At 44.3% G+C, this 11,793-nt stretch overlaps 1 protein-coding gene across 5 annotated transcripts in view; it reads left to right on the top strand.

Moving 5' to 3' along the window:
* Nucleotides 1-24: 24 nt before the first annotated feature.
* The window catches only part of AIDA (axin interactor, dorsalization associated), a 28,933-nt gene continuing 17,164 nt past the window's right edge, over nucleotides 25-11,793 (top strand). For 2 of the 5 annotated variants that reach the window (XM_038177618.2, XM_027453093.3), the window contains exons 1-4: nucleotides 27-290; nucleotides 3,461-3,530; nucleotides 9,984-10,037; nucleotides 10,836-10,890. In XM_038177618.2, coding sequence (XP_038033546.1) covers nucleotides 181-290; nucleotides 3,461-3,530; nucleotides 9,984-10,037; nucleotides 10,836-10,890 — 289 coding nt within the window. In that variant the 5' untranslated portion in view covers nucleotides 27-180. Of the gene's footprint in view, nucleotides 291-3,460; nucleotides 3,531-9,983; nucleotides 10,038-10,117; nucleotides 10,198-10,835; nucleotides 10,891-11,793 lie in introns of all 5 variants that reach the window. The other 3 variants (XM_038177619.2, XM_072035538.1, XM_038177620.2) reach the window with 3 other exon arrangements.

Raw genomic sequence — 11,793 nt, 5'->3', positions numbered from 1 at the left:
CCGGCGCAGCCGCCCTCGCTGGGCGGCGCTGGCGGGAGGCGGCCGCCGCGTTTGGTTGTCGCCGCGGCGGGGCTGGGCCGTGCCGGGCCGTGCCGGGCTGGGCTGTGCCGTGCCGGCGGTGTCGGTGCCCAGTCCCGGTGCCCCGTCCCGGGGTGAGCATGGTGCCCTAGTGCTGGGGCTATGTCGGAGGCGGCCCGGAGCCTCCTGCAGCGCTGGGGCGCCAGCTTCAGGAAGGGCACCGACTTCGACTCCTGGGGGCAGCTGGTGGAGGCCATCGACGAGTACCAGATGTGAGTGCGGGCACGCAGCGCGCGGCTCCCCGCACAGGGGCCCCGGGCCGGGGCGGGGGGGGGCAGGTGGCCGCGGGGCCTAGGCCTTGTGCCCCGGGTCCCCCCCGCTCCGGGGCTGGCCCCGGTGCCGTTATGCAACGCGGGGGGGGGCGGAGCGGGGCGCCCCGGCACCGCCGGACCCCTCCCGGGGCTGTGTGAGGGGGCGCCCGGCCGCGGCCAGCCATGGCGCCCGGCCCGCCGGGACGCAGCCGGCAGCGCAGGGCGGCGCCGGGCGGGGACCCCCGGCGGCAGCGAGGGGCCCGGCGGGCTCGGAGTTTGTCCCGGGGGCTCCCAAGGCGGCTTGTGCGGGTGGGATTGTGCTGGGGGGGGGGGCAGGGGGCTCGCACTTGTTGCCCAGAGCGTCCCGGTGCTAACGGCTGAGGTGCCGTGAGGTACCGGCAGCCCTGAGGTGCCCTCAGCCCTGAGGTGCCCGCAGCCCTGAGGTGCCCCGGCCTTGTCAGCTCGTGGTTAGGATGCTGTGGGTTCAGGGATCTGCAGTCCGCTGGTGGGATCCGTATCAGGGCCAGGCCGTTACTGCAAACCTTGCCACGGGGATCTTCTCCAGATCCGTGTCTCAGGTGACAAAAACTTCCTTTGGAAAGTAAAGGAAGGAAAAACATCCCTCAAAAAGTTTGTGTCCTTATATGCGGGCACTTACAAGGAGCGGAGTAGGATCCTAATGCTTCAGACCACCTTGGCAGTGCCAGCAGTCACTTCCATTTGACAACTTTCCCTCAGAACGGAAAGCATAAAGGCTTCTCAGTCTGAGCCTGCTTCGCTAAGAAGGGTCACTAAATGTCTGCAGGCAGCCCAGTTCAAGAGATGAAGCATGGTGTATATTGCCTGCCTCCCAGCATCACTCGTGGCTGACGAGAACTGAGGTGATCTCCGCGCCCTGGCTTTATTCTGGCTTTGTAGCAGTGTGAGATCTTTGTTAGAAAGCTCCTCTTGGTAGTCACACTGTAAGTTACTCTCGCAAGCTTGATCAGTGACTTTTGTCTGAACAGAGAAGTCAGTAGATGAACTCTGCTGCTTCCAGAGGAAGAAGAAAGGGGGGAGATCAAAGGATTGCAGGGATTTCCTGGGAAGGAGCAGAACCTTTTCAGCGTGCGTATCCACCTCCTTTAGGTACAGCAGGTGGATTCATGACCACTTCAATCTCTAGAGTAGAAGCTGCCAGCAAGCAGCACAGAGCAAGATACTTCCACATAGCTCTGGAGATATAACAGCATGGTTTTGTGCTGTCACCTTTTCAAAGGGCAACCGGAGATGGGAGTAATGAGCATGCTGGTGGGCTGGCTGGATGCTGCTGGCGTTGCCAAGGTCGGTACAGATCAGTGTAGGAAGGCTGGGCATAAACTGGTTATGATGAGCTCGCTGACACTGAAAAAGATCTTCCTGAGTTGCAGTTAGTCTCTTTCAGGGGTTTAATGGCTGCTGACTTAGAACACAGGCGTAGAACACTTGCCTCCCGTGTCCAGGGGGACCTACATCTGCTCAGGTCGATGATCTGGGAGGTTTGTTGCAAGTATCAGCCCTTACTCATTTGGGTGCTTAATTCCATGAGAGCCCCCTGAGCCCCCAGCAGCATCTTCTGTGTCAAACACTCCAGTCTGTGGAACTTGGTCTGATCCAGCTTCGAACAAGCTTGAAGTGGGACACCAGATGCATTGATGTGGATTAGGGTGTGTGGTGTTTCTTTTTTTTTTTTCCATTGGTGACAAATGGAAAGAGCATTGTGTCACTAGTGCTTGCAGAATTGTTCGTACTGTGATGCTGTCTGTTGTGGGTGGTGTATCGCTGCCATGGTGATGTGTTTTTCTTAAATTGTTGGTTTTAAATGCCCGATGTGGTGCACATACACAGCTTGCTGTTTATCACCTGCGTTATACCGCCAGGGCAGCACCGAGGGACTGACTGTGTGTTTGGGTTCCAGCATGTTTGCGCTTTGTGACTTTACTCTGCCACCGTCTTTTCCCCATTACGAACAAAGGTTATGGCACTGAGCTGTGAAGTTACGTTGTCCCCTTTGACTGCTGCTTTGCTACTGCTAGCTGAAAGCTGCAGTAGCTTCAATCCTTGTGTCTTTTTAATAGGGCTTATTTTTAGGGAAACAGCAAAGAAATAGTTGAGGTCTGGTGTCTGTTCCTGCTGCAGGCTTTGGCAGCAGCCTCTTGTTGTGTACATGTCTGTTTTAACCTTCCCTCCCCACCCCCAAACTGACTGGTGCCCACCGCACCCATGGTGAGGAGCTGAATTCCCCTAATAGTATAGCAGTACAAGGTGGAAGTACACTGGGGTGTCCCAAATGCTGCTGTTTTGCCTGAGTTTTCCCCTCAACACCCCTCTGCACTGCCTTTAAATAAATATCTATGTATACATACGTATATTTTTGCAGAGAATGACAGCAATTGCTCAGTTTTGCTTGTTTAATTTTCCCCTTCCTCCCCAAACGGAAGCCGTGACTCTTCCCATAGATTCCCTCTCTGGCTTCCTTTCGCTTTCTCCAGCTGGTTGCTGACTGTTACTTCCCAAACCCCTCGGTACTCCGGTCTCTGTGCTGGTAACGGGTGGAGGCTGGGCACTGTGTATGATGCTGATGGGGGCAGATGGGAGCTAATGCACCCTGAGGGCAGCAGCCAAGGTGCCCCCGACTCTCGTGGTGGGAGGGTGTGTGGCCAGTACCTGGGGACCAGTTCTTTATGCCTACAGCCTCTTCTCCTGGCCATCAAATTCTCTATGAGAAACACGTGGGCTTGTTTTCATAAGCAGTATACTTTATGTAAAAAAAAACACAAAACATGCAAAAAAGGGATGGAGAGAGGGAAAAAGGTCAGTGCTTATAAAAGGGGCTGTTGGTTAGAAGATCGTTCATACCTGTTCTTTCTTCATGACACATTATATATGTGGTCTTTCCTGCCTAATGTAGGTACTTACCGTGTCTGACTTGTGTTTTGTTTGTTTTGTTTTTCTGTATGGCCTGCCATACATGTGAAAAAGAAACCCTTTGGAGCAGCAGTCTGTGAACCTTTCTGCTGGCACACTTGCAGGAGATGGTGGTGGTGGTGGCGGCGGCAGGGTTCTGTGTTGTGTTGTGTTCTCACTCTTCGATTTTCTCCCCCTTTCCCCAGATTAGCGAGACATCTACAAAAGGAGGCACAGTCTCAGCACAACAACTCAGAATTCACAGAAGATCAAAAGGTAAGTGTTACCGTTTGCTCAGTCAAGGAACTTGAGTCAGGGGTGTTGATGTGGTGTATTGTTCTTTCTGTCTTGCAGACCAGAGCCTTATGACACCTTTTTTTCCTCCCATAATATGCAAAAACACAAGCAGAGCCCAGTGTGGCTGAAACAGTTGTTGTCATTAGATGTGACAGATGCCCTGCTGTGTAATACTGAAAGTCTCACGTGCCAGAGCCCTTCATAACCTGGGTGTTTCTTTTTGTGGGTGACCTTTTGATAACTTGCTTATAAAACATTAGCACAATTTATGTTGTGAAGCCTCAACACAAATTGTCTTGAGCCGCAGCCATCGAGGGTGTGTGCGGACAATCTTAGTTTAACATGTAACACCTGACTGGGAAGAGTCCTGGCAGAATACTCCCTACTAGTCTCAATGTTCCTTGTTTATAATCTTTCAAAATATTGAGCTGATTTTACTCCTTCCTCTCTCCTCTCGGATGAAAAGGCTGTTTCTTGTCTGAGCATCATATTGATGCAATTCGATGGCAGGATTTAACAAGAAAATGCTAGCTAAGGTCCAACAAACTCAAACATGTTCAGCAAAATAAAAGGAAATATTTTGGAATATGAGGTCTTGCTAAACTTTAGTACCTTGTATAAAACCATGTTTTTATTAGGAATACTGAATCAGAGAATGCCTGTATTCCCAGACTTCCAGATGATAAGATCACTTGTTTGTGCAACAGCATTGCCTGAGCAGTGACATTTCCTAGCCCAGAATCCAATGTATGGTTAAAGGGTGCTGGAGTAGTGGGATCTGTGCTTGGAAATGTTAGTCCTGACAACAGGTCTTGGCTACAGAAATTGGAGATGAACTTGATGTGTTTAAAAAAAAAACAAACACCACCTCATTTATCACAAAGAAATACAGCTTTACATAGAGTCTGTCAGTGGCTTATAAATGTTTCTTTGACATGTACCAATAAAAGAAAGCAAAGAGCTGGCCTCCATTTCTATTTACCTTCTGTGAAGAAGAGGATAAGGCTCATGCTAGTCCTAAACTGAGTCAGAATCTTGGAGAAGGGTTGGAACCACCTTTCATGATCTGAAGGATCCTTGTTAACGTTGGACAGATGTTTTTTCCTTTATCAGTTCTGCTCTGTATCCCTTGCTGGTATCTTTCTCTATTGCTCTCAGCTATAGTCGTCTTTACTGCATGTTTCCCCTTTACTACGTGTTTCCCCTCGGTGGTTGCTTTTGAAAATATGGTTATTTTGTGCAGGAGAAACTGTTAACACCACTTCAGAGGTACTATCTCCTGAGGGTATAGAGCCGTAATGACACAGGACTTTGTTTCCAGATGTTCCCTGAATTGTAGAGAAAGGACCTAATGGTGGAAATGAGTGAGATCAGCCACAAGGAAAGGCCTGAGAGGTTGAGGAGGCAGAGATAAATGACCTCAGATGCAAGTTGTACCACTGCAATCATGTTCTAAGGAAAGAGTCTTCCAAAAAGAAAAAATTAGGAGTGGCTGTTCTGAATCCTTGCACAATGATACCTGTATTTATCTCTCTGCTTTCCTCTCTTGTCATCAGCTGATGCACTTGAATTTTGAGCCTTGTTCTCAAATTGTGATGCCTATTTCATTAGCAACATGCATGTAGCCAAGTTCTCCAACATTCTGTGTAGTCTTTCAGTAAGAACATTCTCTTTTGCTCCTCTATCACAAGTGATGCTAGTCACAACAAATGAGACGGCTGCCTTCTGCTTTCCTTTAGGTATTTCATTGTCCTTCAGGCTCAATCATTTTAAGAATGGGTTTATTTTATTTTTAATAAAAAAATTACAGTAACAATTTTTAAATCACTTTAAAGTTTTTAAAAATATTTACATTTTATATTTTTAGTTATTTGTATTTATTTATTTATTTTTAATATTTATGCTATTGCTTTCAGTGAAACTCTGTACAGCAAAATCTTGTAGTCTGACAGCTCCTTGCTCTCCTGGTGTTCCCTATCTCTGCGGGAGCTTTGTTGGTATAACTTAGCGACTATGAGCAATTACTGTCATCACTGCTACCATTCACTCAGTGTCTAGGAGTAGAGTTTAGCATGCTTCTAGGCTTTCGAGCAGCTTAATTAACTAGAAGTATATCTTCTCTCTTGCCACCCCTCAAAAATGTCCATGGCTAAACAGCAAATTTTGCTGAAATGTTCCTGCTGAGGCATCCACCAGTGTGCTCTTTCTTCTGGGTTTTGGAAAGTTTCTTTTATTCCCTAATATCTTGTCTTTTCCAGGTACTGTATGTCATGTAGGAGCATGACATACATGATGTCATTTATCTGAATGCGTATCTTTATTTATCTGAAAGCATATTTGTATTCACTTCAAGGTTTATCTATCTGATCTCACAAACCCAGGCTGCAGATGGCATTTCATAGATTGGAGAAGGCGAGTTTGTGAAGCTAGTTATGACTTCCAGTTGCTTGGTCTACCCTCATTCCAATCTTTGTGTGGATTTACAGCTAGGTGTTCTTTTAAAGGACTGTAAATATTGATGAGAATTCCTGTGAGATTGTTACTGTGTCTTGTTACACGTGAAGAAGACGGATTTCAGCAGTGATTCTTCTGTACAGGGGGAAAACTACTAGCTTTGCCACTACAAGGAAAGGGCATGACTAGTTTCAAATTCTCAGTCCTGTCTGTCTGTATAAACTTTTAACGTGTTTGGGTTTACTTCATGCATCACAGGTGGTGGTACAGTGCAGCTATGGCTATGTTGTAATTGATGGCATGTTACTTGCTAACGTGATCATTCAGTCTGGTAATCTAACAGCACTTGGTAGATAGTACCAATTTATTTCTTAGATGTAGTGTGAGTCAGTTATTATTTACTTTACAGTAAATGTAGAATTTATGATAAGGATTTAGACATTTCAAGATTTGTACAGCTTGCCTTTTTGCTATCAATCCAGAATCTGTTTTGAAAGATTCCATCGTCTTGCGCCTTCATTTTGTTGAGGACTATAGAAAAATACAGTAAACAACAAATCATTGTGTTTAAATCTAGTTACTCTGCAACAGTTTTAAGGAGGCTGTGCAGCAATTTCATCACCTAGAAGCTGCGAATATGGGATATTAACATACTCTTACCGATGGACTTAACCTCAGTCTTAACATCTGCATCCTGCTGTTGTTTATTTTACCTTCATTCTCTAAAATGATGCCTTCACTCATGATTAATCACTGTGTTTTGCTACATGAGTTGATGCAGTTCGGTTTGGCCGTAGCTGTCAGCTTTTCTTCGGCTATAGCTATCGTCACCCAGTTCTCTGTGCAGTAAATTTGACCTTTAAAGCCCTCTGCTAACCGCAATTGTTGTTTCTTGTGTAGCTTTTTTTTTTTTCTTTTGTGCTAGGCTGGGTTTTGTGCAGTATTGGAAAATCATGCTTTTTGTGCAATGGTAACTTGCTGAAATACGAGCACTGTTGCACAGTCTTAGCATGATTCATTGAACTACTGGTCTCCTAACAGCCTAGACCTCTCTTTAAAGCCAAACTCTGCTCTGGCTCCGTATTTATGCAAACATCTTTGACTGCTTTACAGTTAGCACAGTCATTACTCACACAACTACACTGAAGAAACCTTGACTACGAGATCAACTGACATTTTCCTTTCTAATCACCAGTTTACATTAAACTGTTTCTTAACCACTTTAATCTAGCAAAATTAATTATGACTTCAGCCTTTCTAATGAGATGCAGAATGTTTTCTCTGCTGCAAAAATGAGCTTTTGCATGGGATAGTTGCAGCTGAAAATGATAGCAGTGTTTAGCTGCATTTTTAACTTTTGGGTTGGGTGTGGTTCCTTAAAAAAATAGTTATGAATAATGCCTGCTGGGAGCTTGCCATATTTCAATAGATTCCATATAAAACCTATTCTTTACTATTTTAAGACTCCCAAACTCTCTTCAATTAATCTGTTTCTAGGGATATTATTGCCCTTCAGCCCCCTGGAGCCAGAAGAAACACATTTTATACAGCTGTTTGTCCTGTCACGAGTTACCTAGTTCAGGCAGTTCTAAGAATATTGAGTTAAGAATCTGCAGGATTGGGAATGGTGCTGTTGCTGAGCTTATCAGTGAGCTAACTAACGAGGCTGGAGATGAGAAGTCTTTCTTGAGACCTAACTTATAGTGTGGGTTTCGTGGTCTGTGTACAAGATGGTGAGAAGGAGAGCAGTGTGAAAATCTATTCACAAGTTTTGATTCCATAGTGGGGCACTGAGACTGTGCTGACACCCTGCAAACTTACTCAAAGCTCTCCCTCTCTGGTGCATTTGGAAGGGGGTTTGATCTAACGTGGAACTGGCATGCTCTTTGCTCAGCCATGAACACTCGAGCCATAGGAACAGCTGGGTTTTTGCAAATCATGCAGTTGCAGGCAAGCCTCAGAGATTTCCCCTCCCTTCCCCAGGGAACTTCTTTGCATTCCTTTCTTTTATCCATTACTTCACACCTTCCTCTTTGAGATTGTACCTTTGCAACCATATCTTTCCAGATGTTCTCATATAAAAAGGAATTCCTTATGTTACACTGCAGCTGATGAGAAGGATGCAGTGTGTGCTCTGCCTAGGGACTGACAATCTGCTTCTGTAGTACTGCCTGATGTCCTCACACCAAGCCTGAATATGTATGTACACCTACAAAAACAGTGTGTGGACATTCATATGTGCTCCTTTCCTTTTCAGAAATCTGTTTCCCTAATCTGTGCTGGAAACGCAGCTGTAAATCTCTGTTATGTGGCAGAATTTATTTCAGAGAGGTAAAAGTTTGTTGACTGAACCTAGGCTGTGGAATTAAGCTCCACAGAAATGATGAGCCATAATACTTCTACTTTGCCATGTTGCATGCAAGCATGCAGTCAGGTTGCCCAATGTTAAAATTCCCAAACAAGACACCACTGCATATCCTAGGCAGAGGAAAGAACAATGAATGCCCCATGCTAATAATGCATGTGTCACTCGCTGCTTTCCTGGAAGGTGCTCAAAAGAACTTTTAAAGATTCTGTTACGATGGGCAGTAACATAAACTGCAAGGATGTAAAGAGCGGATTAATGCTGTGTTGTAACAGAGCACTTAGAAGAGAGAACCAGCTGGGGAGAAATGGCTTTGGAAGCTTTGAGCCCGTGGTGGCTGACAAAAATCAGCTATCTGAGGCTTTTACACAGTCCGTCTGTTGGCTCTGCCCGTGAGGTAGAGTGATGTCCGATCTGCTTACAGATCAGCTCCTTTGCTCTTTCAGCATGGCATACAGCAAACAGACACTGGAGCTGCTTAGCTGTCAGCCCAGGGTACTGAGCTGGTGGTGGCTTAGGAGCAGATTTAGAAGCAGCTGATATCCCCCTGCAGAAGTCAGGGCAAAAGTAGCTGTGAAAGCATGCCCAGTTCTTGCCTGCTGCTCCAAGTCTCTTGTAGTCCTAAAACACATCCCTAAAACATAACCCTCCTTTAAAGGGAAGTTCTGGCTTCCGACTGATACCATATAACTTGCCAGATGCTCCTGCCCTTGAAGTTCTTTGCTACAGTTGTATTCTAGGAAATCTTTGCCCCCCTCCCCCCCCCCTTGCATCTAGCTTAAGGGGAGGACTATTTTTTGATACTGTCTGATTTAAAAGGAGAGAACGAGTCTCTCGTGCATATTTCAAGTTTTATCTTACTTCTGGGGGAAAACTTTGAAAATGAACTACTTTTCTTTATAGCTTCACTGTTGCTGTTTCTCTTGTCCTATAAATGTTCCACAGACTGTTTGGAATTGTATTTTATCTCTGCATATAGACTTAGTTTTTCTTCACTAAAGTCTTTTGGTTAACGAACAAACTTGTGTGGTCAAAAACAGTAAAATAAACCACGCAGGTGTGTCCATTTGATGCCAGTTACATTGTTTGAATTCCTCTTGATGTTTTTCATCTGCTAGTAATAGAAACAAATGTGACCGCTGCTCCTCAAGCTTCTTTTTTTTGTGAAGCATAAAAGCTTCAGTAGCACTGTCTTAAAAGTCAGACTGCTAGTGAAGGATGGTTATGAAGCTCTTTCTTTCCTTCTACATTTTAAAATAAAGATGAGAAATTACTTCACAGTTTTGCTCAGAGGTATTTTAGCTGGCAAGTTTGAATCCAAGAAAGTCTATTTCATGCTTCTGTCAGACTTTAAGTGTCTTAGCAAATTACAAAAACAAAAACTCAGAAACATACTCTACCTTTATACTTCATTTTGCACCAAAACCTGCAAAAGTGGACCATGCTTTTTCAGTGCTGAGATACTGAGCATTTGTCAACTCTGAGGGGGGCTGACTTGGTCTGTTGGGATTGTACCCTACAATTCCCTAAAAGGGAAAATTTTTACAAGAAGAATTAAAGAAGAATGTGAATATGGAAGAACACAATTTCAATATTTTCTTTCTTCTTTTCAGAAAACCATAGCTAAAATTGCAACATGCTTGGAACTGAGAAGTGCAGCTTTACAGGTATAGTTCTCTTTCCCATGTGATTTCATATTTTGGTGATAGGTAATTAATGCTGGTTTTAGACAGCTTTGTGTCTTCAGGCATAGCTAAAGCTTCTGGAAACAGAACGAACAGCTCCTTGAACATTTGGACTTTCCAGGTTGTCTACACGATGCCCCAGGTGATAAAACCTTTTCTGTTGAGTTAGTAAGTTGAATAGGCTTGCTCAGAGAAGCAGATGTGCTACTAGACAGAAGAAGCTTCATCATCAGGGTTGGTAGAGATGAGAATCACTGTGGTGAACTCTTAGGCTTAACAAAATACTGACATATCCTGTATACTGTAACTTCTGCTAGTGTTAACAATGCTGGAGTTATGCCTTGAACAATGTGGGCTCCTGTGGGAGCATCACTTTTGCAGTCTTAGAGGTGATATTACTTCAGAACAACTTGACTGGGAAAGAGTTAAAGTAAGTCCCTCTGTCCAAATGTTCCTGTGCATGGTAAGTATGAAAAATCAACTAGCTCATTTAAATCTTTTTATCTTGTATTAGAACTTGGAACATGGGATACGGTTTTGTTGATAAATGAGGAGTAGCTAACTTTCTGCCTCATCTGTGAACCTAGCCTCAGTCAGGGAGGTTTTGTTTGGTTGTTTCGTTGTTGTTGTAGTTTGCTTTGTTTTTTTAAGACGTAGCTTTGAAGTAACTTGGTATGCTTGAATAAAGGGAACAGCTTGCATGCTTATTATGAGATGTGATAGCTTTGTCTGAGGGGAACGGGCATACCCAGATTTAACACTCTCTTTGTAATGTCCTAGTCCACCCAGTCGCAGGATGAATTTAAGCTTGAGGATCTGAAGAAGTTGGAACCAAGTAAGTAGTATCTTTGTATTTCAAGTGAGTGACATTCACCAGTGGAAAATATGACAGCGGGATGAATACTGACTGACCACAGTGTGGTTTGACAGTAATGTTGTTTTTAGATAGTTCTTCCAAGTATCTGTTACCACATAGGCAGAATTTGATGTGTATTAAGGAATTTAATGTGGGTACCTTCAAAGTATAGTAGCCCTAATGTTTCAGATAATGTATTAGTCTTTTTGTCTCAAGTAATTCTTTGGGTACTGCTGACTCCACACAGAATCATAATTTAGGCTATCAGTTGTGCTTTATGTAATCAGATGGAAAATTTACCTGCACATAACTTACTTGAACTGAATTTCAACACTCTGTGGTCTTCCAACTTACAGTATTGAATGTATTTTTCTTCCGAAAATATTTAACTTGTACTCATGGTAGTCGATCCCCTGCCACTTAACACAGTAATGTTATGAGGCTAACAAAATTAGGAGTCAAAGTGAGGATGAGAGTCAGTCTTTGAAGCGTTTCATGTTGTGGCTGTTTTTTTCAATCTGATCCTGGGTCAATTTTTGGTATGTCAATCCAGAAGTAACTTTTTCATGTAGGAAATATCTGTTTATCTGCTATGTTTTCCTTCCAGTAACACTGGTCGCTTTTTTCACAAAGTATCCTTATGATCAGAGCTTCCACATCTAAGCAGTGTCATCCTGGATACTGACATTTGTTGTTCTTGGGGAACAGGAGACGTGGAAGAGTTTCTTTCATGATGGGAAAAAAAGGGGGTTATTTTGCTCTTTTCACAACGGTATCATTTAGGGAGATGTTGGGGATAAAAATGATGTGCAGGCAGTGTTGCCACTTGATGAATAAGCAGTTTCTCTGTTCCCGTTCTCTAAGTAACTAACACAGCATCCT

Source organism: Anas platyrhynchos, chromosome 3 (genome assembly GCF_047663525.1).
Source record: "Anas platyrhynchos isolate ZD024472 breed Pekin duck chromosome 3, IASCAAS_PekinDuck_T2T, whole genome shotgun sequence".
NCBI lineage: Eukaryota > Metazoa > Chordata > Aves > Anseriformes > Anatidae > Anas > Anas platyrhynchos.
This window is presented reverse-complemented; position numbering and strand designations above follow the sequence as displayed.